Source organism: Phyllobates terribilis, unplaced genomic scaffold, assembly GCF_046119375.1.
Source record: "Phyllobates terribilis strain yellow unplaced genomic scaffold, ASM4611937v1 Scaffold_5__5_contigs__length_657084704, whole genome shotgun sequence".
Classification (NCBI taxonomy): domain Eukaryota; kingdom Metazoa; phylum Chordata; class Amphibia; order Anura; family Dendrobatidae; genus Phyllobates; species Phyllobates terribilis.
In genome coordinates this window covers 318,738,229-318,761,975 of record NW_027362765.1, presented here as the reverse complement: position 1 = coordinate 318,761,975, position 23,747 = coordinate 318,738,229, and the positions used below count along the sequence as shown (strand labels likewise).

At 42.6% G+C, this 23,747-nt stretch overlaps 1 protein-coding gene across 6 annotated transcripts in view; it reads left to right on the top strand.

Moving 5' to 3' along the window:
• LOC141273112 (uncharacterized) overlaps window positions 1-23,747 on the top strand; it is a 68,093-nt gene that overhangs the window by 4,748 nt on the left and 39,598 nt on the right. Inside the window, exons 3-8 of one of the 6 annotated variants that reach the window (XM_073684512.1) lie at window positions 2,791-2,841; window positions 11,785-11,855; window positions 11,957-12,053; window positions 15,338-15,387; window positions 15,498-15,591; window positions 18,683-18,744. In XM_073684512.1, the coding sequence (XP_073540613.1) occupies window positions 2,791-2,841; window positions 11,785-11,855; window positions 11,957-12,053; window positions 15,338-15,387; window positions 15,498-15,591; window positions 18,683-18,744 (425 nt within the window). Of the gene's footprint in view, window positions 1-2,790; window positions 2,905-2,927; window positions 2,991-3,077; window positions 3,993-11,784; window positions 11,856-11,956; window positions 12,054-15,337; window positions 15,388-15,497; window positions 15,592-18,682; window positions 18,745-23,747 lie in introns of those variants that run through there. The other 5 variants (XM_073684511.1, XM_073684516.1, XM_073684514.1 and 2 more) reach the window with 5 other exon arrangements.

Here is a 23,747-nt window from a genome sequence, read left to right as displayed (position 1 = left end):
CTGGGTTTCCTCCTTTGTAATGTTTGGCCTGCCTTTAGTGTAGCTAACTTCAGTTGTTGCTTGTTTGTGGATCTTTTTGTCTTAAGCTTTGTCTTAAGCATGTGAAATGCTGCTCGATGGGGTTGACTCAGCCATTGCAGAATATTCCAATTCTTTGCATTAAAAAACTCCTGGGTTGCTTTCACAGTATGTTTTGGGTCATTGTTTATCTGTGCTATGATGCGCCATCCAATCAACTTTGCAGCATTTTGTTGAATCTGATTAGAAACTATAACCCTGTACACATCAGAATTCATCTGACTGCTTCTGTATTCAATCACCTAATCAATAAACACCAGTGACCAGTGCCATTGGAAGCCATTCACTACCTCCAACATGTTATACAGAGGTTTGGTGAGCTTTGTATCATGAGCCTATCCAAGCCTTCGCCATATTTTCTCCTTCCCATCATTCTGGTACAGCTTGATCTTAGTTTCATCTGTCCAAATAATGCTTTTGCAGAACTGGGCTGACTTCAATAGATGTTTTTTGGCAAAATATAATCTAGCCTTTCTATTTTTAAGGCTGATTAATGGTTTACACCTTGTAATGAACCTCTGTATTTTCTCTCATGAAGTCTTATCTTTATGGTAGACTTAGATAATGAAACACATACTTTGTGGAGAGTGTTCTTCACTTGGGTGGATGTTGTGAAGGGATTTTTCTTCATCATGGCAAAAATTCTGAGATCATCCTCCACTGTGGTGTTCCGTGGATGTCCAGGCCTTTTTGAGTTTCCAAGCTCACCAGTGCGCTCTTTTTTTGCAGAATGTACCAAACTGTTGATTTGGCCACTTCTTACATTTCTGCTATCTCTCTGATGGATTATTTCTCTTTTTCAGCCTAATGATGGCCTATTTCTCTTCTATTGAGAGCTCCTTTGACTGCATGTTGTAGGTTCTCAGCAACAGCTTCCAAATGCAAATACCATACCTCAGATCAGCTCTAGACCTTTTACCTGCTTAATTTATGATGGATTACCGAGGGAGTAACCCATGTAGCCCATTAAAGAGCTTTTAAGATAACTGTCCAATTACTTTTGGTCGCTTTAAAAATAGCTACATTAAATTCCCAAAACCTTACTCCAGATGGGATGTAAATACCCTCAAATTAAAGCTGAGAGTCTGCACTTTAAGCCCATCTTGATTCTAAAACTCTATCTTGAATATGTTTTTGTAAACCGCTAAAATGCCAAAACTTGTTTCACTGTCCAAATATTTCTGGACTTAGCGGTATTAATCATACTCACAAACACACTTTAAATAGTGCTTCTGTGAAAGCAATGGCCATAGCGTCCAACACATGACCACCTCAGGGTAACTGAGCAGCAAGCGTGACCCATGGTTTCGCTTCTGGGTCATGATTAACATTCAAAGACTCATTAGTTTTAATATGCATAATATATATTTACTATGAAATAATAGCAATATACACATAAAAATCACATCCAAATTTGCGCATAAACACAACATCATGATAAGAGGTAGAGAAAGATAATCTTATATAGAGCAGCACGATGGCTCAGTGGTTAGCACTGCAGCCTTGCAGCTTTGGGATCTTGGGTTCAAGTCCCACCAAGGACAACAACATCTGCAAGGAGTTTGTATGTTCTCCCCGTGTTTGCGTGGCTTTCCTCCGGGTTCTCCGGTTTGCTCCCACACTCCAAAGACATACTGATAGGGAATCTAGATTGTGAGCCCCACTGGGGACAGTGATGATAATGTATGTAAAGCGCTATGGAATTAATGGCGCTATATAAGTGAGTAATATAAATATAGTCTTTAGGAATGTTTTCAACAGAGACATATATCTGTTGTAAATATATCCACTCTGCACTAACTCCATTTTGCTGTAGCCAGTAAAATTTCATAAATCGAGAATCCCATTCACAAAGAAGTATACACTTGTAACTAAACTTAGCTTCATTCAATGACCAGCTCAGATATTGATAGTGCTTCAATGGATTGACCAGTACTTTATATTGATAGCTTATCCTTAGGATAGGCCATCAAAATCAAAACGGTGGGCAGTGTGATACCCGACTGACCTGCTGATCAGCTATTACCGGTGCCAGTGGCGGGCTGCTGACATCAACATAAACTGACCTGCGGTGCGTGTTTCAGATGCTCAACATGTCAATTTCTCTTGCGGATATGCTGCGTTTTATGTGTAAGTTTTCCACTAGACTTGCATTAGGTGCGAAAAATCTGCAGGCATAAAACGTGTTTTCAGTTCGTTTAAAAACGCATGTAAACCTTACATGACTCTATCAATAAAGTATTGTCAAAGCCAAATACCAGAAAGTATCAAAAACAAAGCAGCTTTATTTAAAATCTGACACACCAACAAGAGACAAAAAACCACATGTAAAAAAAAACAAGTAACTTAATAGATGCAGAAATCTGCAACATGAAAAGCTCATTGTGGGAATGTAGCCCAAATTGTTGATTGGGGTTCTGCTCATCTGCCCCTATTTAACCGCTATACAGTTGATGGAATTGTGCTGTTCTGCTCAGCAACTGATCACATCTGGCCGATGCTGGTAACAGCCGCACCCTGACCGATCTAATATTGATGATCTGTCCTAAGGGCAACCCCTTCAAAAAGTAGCCATTTTTATTCTTAGAAATTAGTAGTATACATGAAAATAAGACACTGTGTAATACATTGTATCAGAGAAATCTGTTTATTTGTCAACCAGGACTGGTCATTCAATCTCAGAATCCTCAAGTCTTTCTTTCTCTCTCTTAGGGCTCATACTCCTCTGCGAGAAAAAAGATGGTCCGATGTTGTTCCTGAAAAGTAGGACGAGCGTCATGCGAGGACAATGTGATTTTTATGTCACATAGCATCCGTTTGACATCCGTATTCAATTCTTTTTTTTTTTTCTCTGCAACTATTATTGTACCATCATTTACAGGGCCATTTATAGTGTTCTATGCTACAGAATGGTAATGTATCCGTAAAAATCGGATGGCATACAGATGGTTCGTTTTTTCTCGCACCCATTGACTTGCATTAGTGAGGCTCGTCCGATATACGCGGCAAATCGCAGCATGCTGCGATTTTTTTTCTCAGTCTGATTTCAGTTGAGAAAAAAAATCGCAGATGAGCTCTAACTCATAGATTAACATTGGTCAGAGTGAAATCTGATTTTTTATATCGGATTGCACTAGTCCATTTTTCTCGCAAATGAGTACGATCCCTTACTCTCTTTCTTTCTCTCTTTCCGGGAGAAGTCCATGTTCAGTGTTTGGCACCGGACAATCATTGTCCGGTACGAATGCCGAACTTGTAACATTGGCTTTGCTCATCTCTAGTCTTCAGTGAATTCAGTCTTTCCATTACTGAGCTAGAAAATAACAGAGCTTTAAAGTTCTATGGAGAACTTACAGCAGAATGTCTGTGTCTACCTCTAGCTCCTCCCCTCCCCCCCCTTTCTCCATAGAATCTGGAATGCACCATCTGTTATCTCATATCTCAGTAATTGGGAAATCTGTCTTCACTGATCACATATTTTACCAATGAATTGACAGAGATCAATCCAAGAAGCAGATTTCTCTGATGAGATAAATTACAAAGTTTCTTATTTTCATGAGTTCTATTGATTTAAGAACTAAAAATGAAATCATTGGATACACTTTTTAAAATATTCATCCAAAAAAAACCTCCCATAGTCGGTGACAATCAATCGGCAACTCTCACATTCAAAACTATTAATCAAGAAAACTGCCAGTCCCCCAAATCAGTTGTTATAGTATTTACTACTACATTATTTAGTATTAGTAGCCTTGTAATGTCATTACACCACGGACCAAGAAATACTCCACATGAACATAAAAAGCCGCCTCTTTGCTCTTTTAATGTGTATTGAACACCGCATATAGAAGAAGACGGATCTACATTGAAACAATATAGAGCTGAATTTATTTCTCCTGAACTATGAAATGGTGGTGAGTGAAACACACTCTCGATTTAGAAGTTATCTGGTAGTGTTACACATCAGAATTTACAGGAGCTCCACTGGAAGTCTTTGGAATGATATGGCAATGCACGTACATATTCCATATATGATATGGTTTTGTATTTTAAACAAACTGCATATCTTCAGAGGAAACAATATGTCTATTTAGACTGGCCTAGAGTTCGTGAACGCTCGTTCCCAATTATCAGGCCATGTAAACATGCCGAGGATTACTAGTTGAACAAGCAAAGTTCTCATTTGTCGGAAGATAGGATTGTTTATGCTGGCGTAAAATCAATGTTATTGGCAGCGCACAAGCTGCTGATTAACCTTGATGCTGTATGAGGACAAAACAATCTGCCTGTCTACAATGCACACATTTTTCCTTTTTTATGGTTCTAATATAAGGATAGTTTGTTATTTTAGAATGCAATTTTGGGGTGATGGGCTCCATTTAAAGAAACACTACAACAACTTTTTCTTTTGCAGATAATGGTTATACATCACATAGGATACACAGAGACTGCTGTATGTACATCACATAGGATACAGAGAGACTGCTGTATGTACATCACATAGGATACACAGAGACTGCTGTATGTACATCACATAGGATACACAGAGACTGCTGTATGTACATCACATAGGATACACAGAGACTGCTGTATCTACATCACATAGGATACACAGAGACTGCTGTATGTACATCACATAGGATACACAGAGACTGCTGTATGTACATCACATAGGATACACAGAGACTGCTGTTTGTACATCACATAGGATACACAGAGACTGCTGTTTGTACATCACATAGGATACACAGAGACTGCTGTATGTACATCACATAGGATACACAGAGACTGCTGTATGTACATCACATAGGATACACAGAGACTGCTGTATGTACATCACATAGGATACACAGAGACTGCTGTATGTACATCACATAGGATACACAGAGACTGCTGTATGTACATCACATAGGATACACAGAGACTGCTGTATGTACATCACATAGGATACACAGAGACTGCTGTATGTACATCACATAGGATACACAGAGACTGCTGTATGTACATCACATAGGATACACAGAGACTGCTGTATGTACATCACATAGGATACATTTTTAGTTCTCTAGTGCCAACATATTAGCGAGCAGTTTACAATTCAAAGGTGATATGTACAGAAAATTTCAGACATTACAGAGTAAACATATAATTCAACAGATACCAAAAGAATTGAGGATCTTGCTCTCAAGCTTACAATCTATCAGGAAATAGGGGGAAGGGCAAAGAGGGAATAGTTAAATTAGGGAGGTGAGATGATAGGCTAGTCTAAAAAAAATACATTTTAGGACATAGTTAAAACTGTGGCTACTGGGAATTAATTGAATTGCCTGGGGTAGTGCATTCCAGATAGGATACACAGGGAGTGCTGTATACATCACATAGATACACTGAAACTTTCCTTTGTATACCTCGCATAGGATACACTGACACTCTGCTGCGCATATATTGCATAGGATACACAGACTTTGCTGTATATACATTGCATAGGATAGAATGACACTGCGGTATATACATCTCAAAGGATACAATGACACTGCGGTATATACATCTCATAGGATACAGTGACACTGCGGTATATACATCTCATAGGATACAATGACACTGCGGTATATACGTCGCATAGGATACAATGACACTGCGGTATATACGTCGCATAGGATACAATGACACTGCTGTGTATACGTCGCATAGGATACAATGATACTGCTGTGTATACGTTGCATAGGATACAATGACACTGCGGTATATACAGTACAGACCAAAAGTTTGGACACACCTTCTCATTTAAAGATTTTTCTGTATTTTCTTGACTATGAAAATTGTACATTCACACTGAAGGCATCAAAACTATGAATTAACACATGTGGAATTATATACTTAACAAAAAAGTGTGAAACAACTGAAAATATGTCTTATATTCTAGGTTCTTCAAAGTAGCCACCTTTTGCTTTGATGACTGCTTTGCACACTCTTGGCATTCTCTTGATGAGCTTCAAGAGGTAGTCACCGGAAATGGTCTTCCAACCATCTTGAAGGAGTTCCCAGAGATGCTTAGCACTTGTTGGCCCTTTTGCCTTCACTCTGCGGTCCAGCTCACCCCAAACCATCTCCATTGGGTTCAGGTCTGGTGACTCTGGAGGCCAGGTCATCTGGCGTAGCACCCCATCACTCTCCTTCTTGGTCAAATAGCCCTTACACAGGCTGGAGGTGTGTTTGGGGTCATTGTCCTGTTGAAAATAAATGGTGGTCCAACTAAACGCAAACCAGATGGAATAGCATGCCGCTGCAAGATGCTGTGGTAGCCATGCTGGTTCAGTATGCCTTCAATTTTGAATAAATCCCCAACAGTGTCACCAGCAAAGCACCCCCACACCATCACACCTCCTCCTCCATGCTTCACGGTGGGAACCAGGCATGTAGAGTCCATCCGTTCACCTTTTCTGCGTCGCACAAAGACACGGTGGTTGGAACCAAAGATCTCAAATTTGGACTAATCAGACCAAAGCACAGATTTCCACTGGTATAATATCCATTCCTTGTGTTCTTTAGCCCAAACAAGTCTCCTCTGCTTGTTGCCTGTCCTTAGCAGTGGTTTCCTAGCAGCTATTTTACCATGAAGGCCTGCTGCACAAAGTCTCCTCTTAACAGTTGTTGTAGAGATGTGTCTGCTGCTAGAACTCTGTGTGGCATTGACCTGGTCTCTAATCTGCGCTGCTGTTAACCTGCGATTTCTGAGGCTGGTGACTCGGATAAACTTATTCTCAGAAGCAGAGGTGACTCTTGGTCTTCCTTTCCTGGGGCAGTCCTCATGTGAGCCAGTTTCTTTGTAGTGCTTGATGGTTTTTGCAACTGCAGTTGGGGACACTTTCAAAGTTTTCCCAATTTTTCGCACTGACTGGCCTTCATTTCTTACAGTAATGATGGCCACTCGTTTTTCTTTACTGCTGCTTTTTTCTTGCCATAATACAAATTCTAACAGTCTATTCAGTAGGACTATCAGCTGTGTATCCACCTGACTTCTGCACAACACAACTGATGGTCCCAACCCCATTTATAAGGCCAGAAATCCCACTTATTAAACCTGACAGGGCACACCTGTGAAGTGAAAACCATTTCCGGTGACTACCTCTTGAAGCTCATCAAGAGAATGCCAAGAGTGTGCAAAGCAGTCATCAAAGCAAAAGGTGGCTACTTTGAAGAACCTAGAAAATAAGACATATTTTCAGTTGTTTCACACTTTTTTGTTAAGTATATAATTCCACATGTGTTAATTCATAGTTTTGATGCCTTCAGTGTGAATGTACAATTTTCATAGTCATGAGAATACAGAAAAATCTTTAAATGAGAAGGTGTGTCCAAACTTTTGGTCTGTACTGTACGTCGCATAGGATACAATGACACTGCGGTATATATGTCGCATAGGATACAATGACACTGCGGTATATACGTCGCATAGGATACAATGACACTGCGGTATATACGTCGCATAGGATACAATGACACTGCGGTATATACGTCGCATAGGATACAATGACACTGCTGTATATACGTCGCATAGGATACAATGACACTGCGGTATATACGTCGCATAGGATACAATGACACTGCGGTATATACGTCGCATAGGATACAATGACACTGCTGTATATACGTCGCATAGGATACAATGACACTGCGGTATATACGTCGCGTAGGATACAATGACACTGCGGTATATACGTCGCGTAGGATACAATGACACTGCGGTATATACGTCGCGTAGGATACAATGACACTGCGGTATATACGTCGCGTAGGATACAATGACACTGCGGTATATACGTCGCGTAGGATACAATGACACTGCGGTATATACGTCGCATAGGATACAATGACACTGCGGTATATACGTCACATAGGATACAATGACACTGCCGTATATACGTCGCGTAGGATACAATGAGACTGTAGTATATACGTCGCGTAGGATACAATGACACTGTGGTATATACGTTGCGTAGGATACAATGACACTAGTATATACGTTGCGTAGGATACAATGACACTGTAGTATATACTTTGCGTAGGATACAATGACACTGCGGTATATACGTCGCGTAGGATACAATGACACTGCTTTATATATGTCGCATAGGATACAATGACACTGCAGTATATACGTCGCATAGGATACAATGACACTGCAGTATATACGTCGCATAGGATACAATGACACTGCCGTATATACGTCGCGTAGGATACAATGACACTGTGGTATATACGTTGCGTAGGATACAATGACACTAGTATATACGTTGCGTAGGATACAATGACACTGTAGTATATACTTTGCGTAGGATACAATGACACTGCGGTATATACGTCGCGTAGGATACAATGACACTGCTTTATATATGTCGCATAGGATACAATGACACTAATATATACATTGTGTAGGATACAATGACACTGTAGTATATACTTTGCGTAGGATACAATGACACTAGTATATACGTCGCGTAGGATACAATGACACTGCTGTATATACGTCGCGTAGGATACAATGACACTGTAGTATATACGTTGCGTAGGATACAATGACACTAGTGTATACGGTGCGTAGGATACAATGACACTGTAGTATATACGTTGCGTAGGATACAATAACACTGCTGTATACGTCGCGTAGGATACAATGGCACTGTATTATATACGTCACGTAGGATACAATGACACTGCAGTATATACGTCGCGTAGGATACAATGACACTGCGGTATATACGTCGCGTAGGATACAATGACACTGCGGTATATACGTCGCGTAGGATACAATGACACTGCGGTATATATGTCGCGTAGGATACAATGACACTAGTATATACGTTGCGTAGGATACAATGACACTAGTATATACGTTGCGTAGGATACGATGACACTGTAGTATATACGTTGCGTAGGATACGATGACACTGTAGTATATACGTTGAGTAGGATACAATGAAACTGCTGTATATACGTCGCGTAGGATACAATGACACTGTAGTATATACGTCGCGTAGGATACAATGACACTGCTGTATATACGTCGCGTAGGATACAATGACACTGTGGTATATACGTTGCGTAGGATACAATGACACTGCGGTATATACGTTGCGTAGGATACAATGACACTGCGGTATATACGTCGCGTAGGATACAATGACACTGCGGTATATACGTCGCGTAGGATACAATGACACTGCGGTATATACGTCGCGTAGGATACAATGACACTGCGGTATATACGTCGCGTAGGATACAATGACACTGCTGTATATACGTCGCGTAGGATACAATGACACTGCGGTATATACGTCGCGTAGGATACAATGACACTGCTGTATATACGTCGCGTAGGATACAATGACACTGCTGTATATACGTCGCGTAGGATACAATGACACTGCTGTATATACGTCGCGTAGGATACAATGACACTGCTGTATATACGTCGCGTAGGATACAATGACACTGCTGTATATACGTTGCGTAGGATACAATGACACTGCGGTATATACGCTGCATAGGATACAATGACACTGCGGTATATACGCTGCATAGGATACAATGACACTGCGGTATATACGCTGCATAGGCTACAATGACACTGCTGTATATACATCGCGTAGGATACAATGACACTGCTGTATATACGTTGCGTAGGATACAATGACACTGCGGTATATATGCTGCATAGGATACAATGACACTGCGGTATATATGCTGCATAGGATACAATGACACTGCGGTATATACGCTGCATAGGATACAATGACACTGCTGTATATACGTCGCATAGGATACAATGACACTGCTGTATATACGTCGCGTAGGATACAATGAGACAAGATGACAGTACGTCAGTAGCCTACTAGAGGCAGTGGGTGGACATTGTATTAGGGATGTGTGTGGTGCAACGAATCATAATAAATGTTGTGTATTTTGTCCCAGAGAGTGCTTTCCCCAGGCGCTGCACGTACTGGAAAGATTAAATGACAGTGACGGAGATTGACATATAGCATCATATTAATAACATATCTAACGTTAAACTCGTATAACTATAATATTATTTTGCTTAAAAACCAATTTACCTCTAATAATTTAAAGAGGTTGTCCACTACTCGGAGAAATCATTTCCCAATGTAAAATAAAAGTAAGTCACCTCCCTCACTGGTGCCATTTCAGTGATGTCTGTGCTGGATTTTCCAGGGCTGTCATGAAATTGGCTGCAGTGCTGACATGATATAACAGTCAGCGGTCACTGTTGGGCTGCTTTCCTCACACTTCTCTCTATAATGAACCTTGGATGTCTGAGGCAAGTGTGATAACTGCAGCCCTGATTGGCTGCAGTGCTCATGTGGCATAATAACATTGCGAGAGTGCCAGGAAACCCGGCGCAGACGTCGTAGGAATAGTGCTGGTGTAGGAAGTATCTGTTCTTTCTATTTTAAAGTCTGAATCCAGTATTTAATGAAGAACTCCCATTAATATTTTTATGGGCTAAATCTTTGTGAATGTATATTTTGTGCATGTAGGTATATTAATATACTTAATATACTGTATTGATATACTCGCTGATTGCCATCGTCTTCAGTTTCCAGTGCCGCTTTTGTCCTCTTCTGAGTCACATGGCTGAAGTTCTGACAAGCTGGCTTATAGAGCTCTATGCGAGCCTGAAGTCACTTTTAGGCCACAGTTGCATGTTCAGTATTTGCTCAGTATTTGGTCAGTATTTCACATCAGCATCTGTAAGCCAAAACCAGGAGTGGGTGATAAATACAGAAGAGGTGACCAGTTTCTATTATACTTTTCCTCTGATTGTTCTTCTCCTGGTTTTGGCTTACACATACTGATGTAAAATACTGACCTTGTGAACGTGTCTGTACAATGTAAGTTGATGAAGTGTCTTAACGAGGCTCCATAGACTTACATTGTAATAGCGACTTCCGGCGCACACACAAACCCCTAGTGTGAGCTGGCAAGTTGGAATAGTCAGCACTTAACCCAGAAGAGGGCCACAGCAGCAATAGAAGATGGCTTTCAGTGAGTATATTTATACACCTCACTACATTACATATACATTCACTCAGGTTTCGACCATTATAATGTTAATGGAAGTGCATCTTTAAGAATAGGTTGTCAAAGTATTGGACAACCCCTTTAAATTACTATGGTTAAATAGGTTTTTCAGCAAAACAAAAATATAGCTATATGATGTTTTAACGTTAGATCCGTTATTAATATATGGTAATGCTATTAGTTCATCTCCGTCATTTAATCTTGTCTAGCTTGTCTTAATATACAGTGGCAGAAGAAAATTGTAATGTGTACAATCTTATCATGGATTCAGGATGTGGCTGGCTTGTAAGGTTTACATATGTTCTGTCCAAGGATTTCTCATGTAAGGTAACAACATGGCCACTAGTAAAGTTAAAAGGTGTAGATGGGACTTTGACCTGAGTGAGTAATCCCCACTACATACTCTGCCACTCTGTGTGATTTTTCAACAGAGTTAATATGATCTGGATCCATTGTCTTACTTGATGGTTACATTTGGCCCATATGACTCCATAATTACTTTTGCTATACAAGAGTGAACCGATATGACATGAAAGACCTTCTTATTTTGTTCACTATACACATCCAAAAAATCATACGTGTCATTTGTGGGTGTTTTTCCTACAGATGTGTCCAGCAAAAACGGTCTTGGTTCCCTCCGTCCACAGGAAAACCATCATATCCCACATGAACAACAGGTAGATGGAATTCAGGATCTATTATATAAGGAGAAGTTGCTGTACATTTCATAAATACTGCATTATTAAAATGGTGTGTGATTATTTTTGGTACTTTTTAGGTTCCAAACATGTCTGCAGTTAAAGTTGAAGCTATAAATGAGGATGAGGGAGATCTTCAGAAATGTACGGAGGAGATGACTGTGGCCAACATCTCAGGTGAGTAATACCTTGTTCATGTTCTACAATCAGGTGCAGGCTCTAATGGTTCAAATACGAATGCATACTTCAGAGGACCTGTCATGTGTCCCAATATTTAAAGCAGCTAGCATACCTGACCGTGTCAAAGCAATCTAGCACTTCGGCCCCCAACACCCCACTCAGTAACGACAGCTGGAGTCTGCAGTCTTTTGATGCTGCTTGTGATGGTTAATGTTTCCTGGTTCCCTTTTGCATTTCTTTCTGATAAGCAACACAGATGAAGGAACCGGGATAGAAGCCTCAAGCAGAAGCAAATGTGACGCTAAGGGTATGTGCACACGTCTTGTTCAGGCAGCTCTGCTCCGAATCCTACCTCAAAAGGCAGCAAAAAAATGCTTAAAAGAATAAACATATGGATTTCTTTGCAAACCGACTTGCTGTTCATATGTTCAGTGTTTTGATGGTCTTTTAATTGCTTTAAGTTTCCAAGCAAAGAATCAAACAGTTCTTCAGATGTTTTCCACTCTAAAGACTTTATAATACAAGTTAATGGGAAGGCTCAAAAGATGCCTGGGTGTATTTTTTAGCGTTGTGTCAGCATATTTTCGTGAAAATGCTAGCCGTTTCTTGTGTTAAAAAAATGAACATCCGGAAAATGGTATAAAAGACGCCACAATAAAACTACAAAAACCCGACGGTGGGCAAAAATGTCAAATCTCTTAGGAAACAACCCCTCAAAAATGCTAAAAATTATGCTTCAGGGGGAAAAAGGCATTTCCTGAAGCATCCTTCCATTGAAAAATCTGCGGATTCGGTACCTAATAAGATGTCATTTGCACATTTTCTAAGATGATTTTAGCTTGAGTTTGTGGATGGGTTGGGATGCAGCTTATCATGAGAATGAGGTAACTATGGGCATTGGCATGTACTTATATACAGTGAAGGAAATAATTATATGATCCCTTGCTGTTTTTGTAAGTTTGCCCACTGACAAAGACATGAACAGTCTCTAATTTTAAGGGCAGGCTAATTTTAACATTGAGAGACAGAACATCCCCAAAAAAATCAATAAAATCAACAAAATCACATTGTATAAATTAGATACATTTTTTTGCATTTTGCAGTGAGAAGTAAGTATTTGATCCTCTACAAACCATTATGAGTTCTGGCTCTTACAGACCAGTTAGACGCTCCTAATCAACTTGTTACCTGCATTAAAGACAGTTGTCTTACATTGTCACCTGTATAAAAGAGTCCTGTCCTCAGACTCAATTAATCAGTCAGACTCTAACCTCTACAACATGGGCAAGACCAAAGAGCTTTCTAAGGATGTCAGGGACAAGATCATAGACCTGCACAAAGCTGGAATGGGCTACAAAACCATAAGTAAGACGCTGGGTGAGAAGGAGACAACTGTTGGTGCAATAGTAAGAAAATGGAAGAAATACAAAATGACTGTCAATCGACATCGATCTGGGGCACCTTGCAAAATCTCACCTCGTGGGGTATCCTTGATCGTGAGGAAGGTGAGAGATCAGCCTAAAACTACACGGAAGGATCTTGTTAATGATCTCAAGGCAGCCTTAAAGGTTTAAAATCCTGCAGTGCCTGTAAGATCCCCCCTGCTCAAGAAGACACATGTGCAGGACCATCTGAAGTTTGCCAATGAACACCTGGATGATTCTGTGAGTTATTGAGAGAAGTTGCTGTGATCAGATGAGACAAAAATTGAGCTCTTTGGCATTAACTCAACTCGCTGTGTTTGGAGGAAGAGAAATGCTGCCTATGACCCAAAGAACACCGTCCCCACTGTCAAGCATGGGGATGGAAACATTATATTTTGGGGGTGTTTCTCTGCTAAGGGCACAGGACTACTTCACCACATCAATGGGAGAATGGATGGAGCCATGTACCCTAAAATCCTGAGTGACAACCTCCTTCCCTCCGCCAGGACATTAAAAATTTGTTGTGGCTGGGTCTTCCAGCAAGACAATGACCCAAAACATACAGCCAAGGCAACAAAGGAGTGGCTCAAAAAGAAGCACAGTAAGGTCATGGAGTGGCCTAGTCAGTCTCCAGATCTTAATCCCATAGAAAAGTTATGGAGGGAGTTGAAGCTCCAAGTTGCCAAGCAACAGCCTCAAAATCTGAATGATTTAGAGATGATCTGCAAAGAGGAGTGGACCAAAATTCCTCCTGACATGTGCGCAAACCTCATCATCAACTACAAACAACGTCTGCTGTGCTTGCCAAAAAGGGTTTTGCCACCAAGTATTAAGTGTTGTTTGCCAGAAGGATCAAATACTTATTTCTCACTGCAAAATGCAAATAAATGTATCTAATTTATACTATCTGATTTTCTTGATTTTTTTTTTATGGATATTCTATCTTTCAATGTTAAAATTAACCTATCCTTAAAATTATAGACTGTTCATGTCTTTGTCAGTGGGCAAACTTACAAAAACAGCAAGGGATCAAATACTTATTTCCACCACTGTATATATTTTGATAAGATTTGATAAAGTTGTTAAAGTTGTAATGTTGTTATATTGCAGGTTTAAAGTTTGAGTTAAACCTATGTTTGGTACTCATAAGTTATATTTGTTTAATACTCATTTATCCAGAGGAATCGAGGATTGTGGAACAAAAGGACACATTAATACCACTGTTTTTTATTTCTTTATTGATTTTGTAAATCATCTTTAATAATGAATGATACAAATAAAATTGTATCTGTATTCTGGATAATGTCTTGTGGTTCATTCAAGTTTTGAAAAATATTTAATAAAACAAATTTAAAGATGATTTAGCTAGCAGCATTTTTGATGTGTTATTCGAAGACCGTGCAAAGAGGAGATGAAGGGCTGGGCTAGACTTCAGATGCATCCACGTCTAGGATGTATGAACCAGAGAGAGGCTGCAAAAAGCTAATTTTGCCTTGTCTATAGCAGCTCTAAGCAGGCTTCTTTGACACAAGGTTGTGGAGACCACCCAGTTGTGAATTCATTTGTTTACATAATTAGTGTTAAAAACAAGGGGGGCGTCTGTTTTTATGTCGATCATATCTGGTTTTCTGTTCTATTAAAAGAATAGAAAACTGAATCAGAGTGCTGGATGCTTCATATGACAGACACAAGCACAGAATATTGGGAGTGTCTGTGAATTTGATTTAAAGAATGTGTTCCTGAGGATAATTTTCATCCATAAGATGGGTCTGACTCCAAGCCATGTAGTGTTTGCTCTCTTATAACCCATGTGTTCTCTTCTATGTACTCCGATCACTTAGTTTGTGTTCCCTGCAGATTTGCCCAGCAATAGGTGTCTTGGTTCTGGAATTCCACAGGAGCATCAGGTAGATGAAAATAAGAATTTATAATCTCATTCTATAGTTTGTGTGCACAGTGTAGATTTGATATATCTGCCATTTTTAAGTTTTTTTCTTTTCTTTGTTGGTTATTTTAGTATAGAAACATGGCCGCAATTAAAGTTGAATGTGTGGATAAGGAGAAGATGGGTCATCGCCAGTATAAGAGGGAGGTGATGCCTGAGGAAATGGGTAAGCAATAACCACCATATGTGATGGTGTGATAGGGTACGTAGGTATCATTTTGTGTATATTTTGTATTTTACTCATTTTCATAGTGTTCTCTTGTTGCTCTGTTGATTGTGTGATGTTGGAGAAGGACCCCGTGACAACTGGTGGCAGCGGTGGTATCAACAGAGCGCAACCAAATGGAGAGCCACCCACAGAGTGAGTACAGAAATTGGACTGTATCCAGTTTACAAGAGAGAGCCAGAGACTTGGGCCTGAACCAACAGGGACTGACTAAAGAGGCCTTAATTGATCTTCTGGTGGGTGCTAGCCAGGCCACCTCCTCCCAGATGTCTGATGGACAAACGCTGGAGATGGATGGATCTCCACCCCAAATCCAGTGGTTGGTATGGTTTGAAGAAGAGATGGCAGTTCTGGGCCCAGGAGTCTCAGGAGTATAAGGAGGAGGCTGTTCGCTGAGCACAGCGGAGACAAGAAGCAATGGAGCTCGAAAGAGAGAGTAATGCTTTGTGGAGTGTAAACCCAACGATCCGGGAACCTGTACGGATCACACGGGCGGACTTTAAGCCATTTGATGAGGATTCTGGAAATGTGGATGGGTTCTTCAAGAACTTTGAGCGGCAGTGTGCCATGATGGAGGTTCCCCACTCTGGCTGGATGCGTTTGTTAGTGGGACTCCTGAATGGAAGCATGGCGGAGTCTTGCAGAACCATTGACTCACAGCGGAATCGGGATTATAACATTGTAAAGCGGACTATTCTTGATTACCACGCTATCACCCCAGACTCATATAGGGCTCGGTTCCGAGACCTTCCATTAACCACGGGGGAATCGTTTAGAATGTATGCACATAAGATGTCTCAGGCATGTCGGAGATGGCTGGAAGTGAAAAATGCCTTCACTGTGAAAGAAGTTATACAGGTTTTCCTTATAGAACAATTTCTTGCTAAGTGCCCCACAGAGATACGGGAATGGGTCCGGGAGCGCATGCCGTGCATGGTGGATAGAGCTGCAGCCCTGGCCAATGAGGCCATTACTATCCGACCACAATGGAGGAGGTTTCTGGACAATAAACCACAGCCTGCTCCCGCGCCCCGGCCCTCTCCGGTTAGATCTGCCCCTCCACTCAGCTGATGACAACCACTCCTCACAATTCCGAGCCCCAACAATTCCGACCACAACCTGGGGGAATTACAAAGAAGAGATGTTATAGGTGTGGACAACCTGGGCATTTGCAATCCAGCTGTCCCTCAAGGATTCGGAGGGAGCCCCTCGGACCCCCACCTCGTCTCGTGCATCTTGTGCACTCCATCCCACCTGAGGAAGAATTCTCACCACCCCCGCCGGAGTGGACAACTGACCCTGGCACGATAAATACCCCTGCTGGAGTGTACAGCCTCCGGCCTTTGTCTCCAAGCCCCCAAGTACGGTCCTCGTCAGGGCGAGAGGGGTTAAGCTGCCTTAACTATGGACGCATGGCACATTTTGCTAGGGAATGCCAGGAACATTCTAGCCCGCATCATCCACATTCGGCAAACACTGTGCCGCAATGCGGTTGGAATGCAGGAGGAGAGAGGATCCAACAACCCTGACCGGAAGAAGAGGCATATGTGGTACAAGGACACGTGTCTCGGACTAGATGGGACACCTCAGCGACCATGAACCAGCATCTGCAGTCGGTCTGGGTAGAGGGTGTGGAGGCTGCAGGACTCCGTGACTCTGGAGCCTCAGTCACATTGATCAAAGAACATTTAGTACCCGACCAATATATTGTTCCTGGCAGCCGTATGTTAGTGAACATACCTGGAGGAGAATCTTTGAACATTCGGAGGGCCCGTTTACATTTAGACTGGGGTCACAGTCGTGTAATTGTGGATGTAGAAGTAGTGCGGCATCTACCAGTAGATGTGGTTCTGGGGAACAACCTAGGAGCAGGGCTGGTGTGCCACTGGACCAATGTCGTAACCCACAGCCAAGGACCAGTTCACCCTGCATCAACCGAGAGAGAATGGAGCATTCGCAACCTGCCGACTGACCCCCCCCCCATCTATGATGAGTAATGCACAAAATGCAATGAATGGTACCATGAAGGAATGTGAACTGGGGGACGTAAATGGCATCAGGGAGGAAGCCCAGGGACTTCGGGACACTGGGTCTACACTCACCCTGGTCAGCCCAGATATTGTCTCCCCAGAACACTGTTTACCACGCCCCCAAGTGATCATCCCCATAGCTGGGGGTCAGCACTCGGGGGTTGGACGCAATGCAATACAAGTTCGGCTCTCACCAGGTACATGTGAAGCTTCCCAGGGCAACTCGGGGATCAGGGGAGGATATGGAGGACCCCGAGGGAGATACAGACCTCTGTCCCAGCAAAATAAATAAAGAGTCCTCGTCTTAGTGCTTCCCCCGTCAGTGAATTGGCAAGATCTGAAAGATCATATGAGAGAAGCTGGAGATGTCTACTATGTTGATGTGCACCAGGGTGGAATGGGGACTGTGGAGTTTGTTCACAAGGATGACATGAAGTATGCTTTGAGGGAACTGGATGATACAAAGTTTTGTTCTCATAGAAATGAAACCTCTTACATTCGTGTCCCTGCTGAAAAAGAATGGAAGAATGGAGGAGGAGTGTGAGGAGATGGCCTTAGTGGAGTTTAGCTTTACAACCCTACAGCTTCTACCTCCAATTCAAACTGGGAAGCCAACACCAGAACGCCGATGGACTGTCTCGACAAGGACCATAGACTCCCTCAGGCTGACATACCCCTGCCACTGTACAAGGAACTATCAGCAATTGAGCCTTGTGGACTAAAGTGAGCAGGCCAGAGGTCTGTGTAGATCTCATGGCGTGCTCACTTATTATGAGGAGGGAGAGTTTGTGATGGTGTGATATGGTATGTAGGTATGATTTTGTGTATATTTTGTATTTTACTGATTTTCATAGTGTTCTCTTGTTGCTCTGTTGATCGTGTGATGTTGAAGAAGGCCCCCGTGACACCATACATCACCATACATGATCCATAAGAAGAATCTATATGAAATTGATCTTTGTCTGACTGTACATTAAGTCATTCCACTTGTGTTTTTGTAGATGCATCCGGTACAAGGTCCCCATGTCCTAAAAAGGTTATTAGGATGAGGAAACCTATCAAGGTATACATTTTTTATTGTAATTAAAAAAATAAAATTGAAATCTGTTGATGCTTGTCATTTTAAGACAAACTGTGTTGCCATTTAAAAAAATATATTCTTGATGACATTATTTTTTAAAAGTGAAATCTCTATTCGCTACTAGGGGTAGCCGCTCTTTAGGTACCCAAGGCCACAGATTTCAGAGAGTTATCCCCCCCCCCCCCCCCCTCACCTCCATTGATTTGTAAAATCTATTGCTATACCAGAATTATTATTTATTTAATACCACACATTCTTTTTTACACAAAATAATTATCATTGTGATAATCCCTATCCCATCAACCCATCCAGTTCTTAGAGTGACCTGTCGGTCACCAACAGGAGGCCCATAGTGGGCAGGGAAAGACGCCAAAGTGCTGTAAGTGCCAGGCCAAGCCCCCTGCACTTGCAGCTCTTTTGTATTAAACATTTGCCAATGTGGTTTCTATAAATTGAACACACAGTCGTAATACCGTGGGGGTGTTGGTGCACTGACAGAAGGAGTGCTCTTCTTCTGTAAAACTCCTCATGTCATTGTCCTCATTGACAGAGATTATTCCAAAATCAAAACATATCACCTGTCCAATGAAAAAGTAATAAGATCTTGATCACGGAGGCCAAGTGCTATGACCCCAAGATGCAAGCTGTCACTAGGACTGGCTCCCATGGCTCCTGTGTAAACAGCAGAAATGTCATCTAATATGATTTAAAATTAGGGATGCATGATTAAGGGAATTCATTTGCCATTTCAGTTGTGCATAATCTTGATTTTGGCCAAAATTATAAATATGATTATAACCATGGCCTTTTTGACTCTGCTAATATGAGGTCCAACAGGTACTTGAGTGGAGAAGAGGTGGAAGTGGTGCAGGATGAGTATCGCTTGTCAGTGCTGGCATAGAAGTGAGTCAATGTGGCTGGAAGTTATAGTGGTCCTACAGCGGTCTCTGCATTGTGTATACCATGTACTGGGAACCTTGCTGGGTGCATGCTTGATTTCTGGTTGTATACAGTGTTTGAGTGCACCTGTGTGTGACCTATGTGTTATGATCTGCAACATGAACTAAGGAAAGATAGGGGACAGCTGTCCCTACAGTAAGAATAAGCAGAATCCCTACGATGTAGCGGGCTGCCTGTTCCTTGTGAACAGACCCGCCTTAGTCCTCGGCTAGTCTGAACGAAGACCTATAGAGTTAAGGGAGGGGTCCCTAAAAGAACTAAGGACTGAGACAAAAATGGACACCTCCTAAACAGAAGTAGATGCAGAGCACAAAAGACAAACAGACAAAACGTACTAGAGGTCCCAGAGGACCAAGAGAACTGACAGAGAAAGGCACAGAAGCACCTGGCTAGGGAGACAGTCAAAGACTGAAGTCCAGCAAAGCCAGAAGGGCGGAGCTGGAATATAAAGGCAGATGGTCACGTGACCGCAAAACACAAGATAGAAACCAAAACAGGAGGGTTCTAACACTATGTCCCTCACTTTTCTGCCTCCTGGTAGTTCTCGCTGGTTATCCCAGCTGTATATGCGTTTTCTCCTACCCACCCCAGAAAAACTGTGAGCCATGGTCTCATCTTATAGATAATTATTAGGGTTGAGCGAGTACATTCTGTCCGAGTATGCTCGGGCCGAGCTCCGAGTATTTACAGCTGCTCGGTGATATGGTTGAATCGCTCTCGTGTGCATGATTTGCAACTGTTTGACAGCTTTATTATGTGAGCAACGTCTATTTCTTACACATTCCTCACATGTAATAAAACTGTCAAACAGTTGCAAATCATGCACACGGGAGCGATTCAACCATATCACCGAGCAGGTGTAACTACTCGGTGCTCGGCCGAGCATACTCGGACAGAACATACTCGCTCTACACTAATAATTATCAATCTGTTCCAGGGGGCATGCAAAAGAAAGCTTGCTCCATTATGGATTGTAAGTGAAGTACACAATCATTGAGGGCTTACTGTATGCCTGCGAGGAAAGGATACATCAATCCAGCTTCTTGTCCAAACAGCCCTGCTTATAATAATCTTTCATGTATAATACAACTTCTATCATTAAATAACACACTATTAGACCCTTTATGGAAGTTGTGTTCTACAGTACATGATTGTTGCAGGGCTGCATGATCCGCAGCAAAACCTAATCTCTGGCAGGAAATCAACTGCGTCAAAAACGCAGGTTTTGATGCGTTTTTTTCACTGTACTTCTGTCTCTATTTATGCATGTACATAAAGTTCTGTGAAAAAAAAGAACCCCATTCTATTTTGCCATAAAAAATGCTGATGCAAATTTTGGTGTGTTTATTTTCACCACCCATTACTTCCTAAGGGTGAAAAAATGCTGAAAGAAGTGACATGCTTTGTTTTTCAAAAACCCAACCAAGGCACAAAATACTGTCACACTGTCACAGAATACTGGAGGTAGGGGGCCTAAGCTGACCCTAAGCTGGGGCCCTGACTAATCCCTCATCCTGGAGGTACTGTTAAAGGTACAGAGGTCCAGGCCGCCAGCGTAACCCCTACCTCCTGAGGATCCCTGCACCACAGTAATCTAGTCCTGAGAAGGACCCCGATCACAACAATTGGGAACCAGCGATAATATGCCCACACACAGTATTTAGACGAACGAGACAGTACAAGGGAAAAACCAAAACCACCTTGCATACAACTTCAACAAAACTACAACAGAGGGAACACCAACGGGAAAGGAGATAAATGATAAAGCGAGGAAAGGGAAATAACACTTTCAAATACACTTATCTCAGCAACTCCAAACACCACGATCCGCTCTGTAAGTCTGAATGAAAAGCTTTCACCGACACCTCACAAACAGACCTGCAGGAATATAAAGGAGTCTCACTAACGAAGCATTGATTGCAGCTGGGCGAGGCTGGACCTCAGCTAGCCCAGAGAGAGAGAGAATTAACTCCTTCACTGCCGAGAAAACACAAAGCACCAACAAGTCAGCTGCGAGAAGTCAGGCTGTGTACTCGTGACGATCTTCGTGGCAACACACCCGTGACAGTACCCCCCCTTCTACGAGGGGCCTCCGGACCCTCAGGGCCAGGTTTATCCGGGTGAGTCGTGTGGAAGGCCCGAACTAATCGGTCTGCGTTAATATCCGACGCAGGAACCCACATCCTCTCCTCAGGACCATACCCCTTCCAATGAACCAAGTACTGAAGGGACCGGCGATTAAAGCGTGAATCAATGACCCTCGATACCTGGAACTCCAAGTTACCATTGACAACCACAGGAGGGGGAGGTAAAGGTGACGGTACCACCGGCGCCACATACCTCTTAAGCAATGATCTGTGAAACACGTTGTGAATTTTAAACGTAGGGGGGAGGTCAAGACGGAATGCCACCGGATTAATAACAGAACTGATTCTGTACGGCCCGATGAACCTGGGACCCAGTTTCCAGGAGGGAACCTTAAGTTTAATATTCCTGGTAGACAACCATACCTGATCGTTCACACTTAGGTCCGGACCAGACACTCTCCTCCTATCAGCCATACGTTTGTATCGGTTCCCCATAGTATTCAGATTCTTCAGCACCCCTCTCCATACTGAAGCGAGAGATGAGGAAAATCGTTCCTCCTCCGGAACCCCCGAAGAGCCCCCCCTACTGAAAGTACAAAACTGGGGGTGAAAACCATATGCCCCAAAAAACGGGGACTTACCAGTGGACTCGCTTCGCCTATTATTGAGAGCAAACTCTGCCAGAGGTAGGAAAGAAGCCCAGTCCTCCTGGTTCTCTGACACAAAACACCGAAGATATGTCTCCAAGCTCTGGTTCATACGTTCCGTCTGACCATTAGTCTGAGGATGAAAAGCCGACGAAAATGACAAATGCATCCCCCGCCGTGCACAAAACGCCTTCCAGAACTTGGACACAAACTGAGACCCCCGATCAGACACCACCTCGGAGGGTACCCCGTGAAGCCTCACAATCTCCCCAATGAACACCTGCGCAAGAGTTTTAGCATTAGGGAGAGCCGGAAGAGCGATAAAATGTGCCATCTTGCTGAACCTGTCCACTACAACGAGTATGACCGTTTTACCCGAAGACGGAGGGAGGTCCGTAATAAAGTCCATAGACAGATGAGTCCAAGGACGCTCCGGGATCTTCAAAGGTAAGAGGGCCCCAGACGGACGGGTATGTGAGGTCTTAGAGCGCGCACAAACCCCACAGGACGCGACAAAAGTTACCACCTCTTTATGTAAGTTAGGCCACCAAAACCGACGCGAGAGGAGATCCACAGTTGCTTTACTCCCCGGGTGTCCTGCAAAAACTGAGTTATGGTGTGCCTCGATCACCTTTTGTCGCAACTGATCTGGAACGAACAGTCTCCCCGGAGGTCCAACAGGGGCGTCCCCCTGAGCCTCCAATATCTCCTCCTCCAGCTCAGAGCATACTGCCGAAACCACCACCCCCTCCTGAAGAACAGGAATCGGGTCGTCCGTATTCCCGGCCCCAGGGAAACTACGAGATAAGGCATCCGCCTTTACATTTTTAGACCCAGGACGATATGTAACGACGAAATTAAACCTGGTAAAAAACAATGACCACCTAGCTTGTCTGGGATTCAGACGTTTAGCGGACTCCAGATATAGCAGGTTCTTGTGATCGGTGATGACGGTGACCGGATGAACTGCCCCCTCCAAAAAATGGCGCCACTCCTCAAAAGCTAACTTAATGGCCAGGAGTTCCCTATTGCCGACATCGTAATTCCTCTCAGCGGACGACAATTTTTTAGAGAAAAAGGCGCACGGATGCCACTTACCAGGGGACGAACCCTGTGACAATACTGCTCCCACCCCTACCTCGGAAGCGTCTACCTCTACAAAGAATGGCTGAGACGCATCAGGTTGAATGAGTATGGGTGCCGAGGCAAAACATTTTTTCAAGGAGGAGAATGCTTGACAAGCCTTGTCAGACCACCTAGAAAAATCCGTCCCCTTTTTAGTCATGTCTGT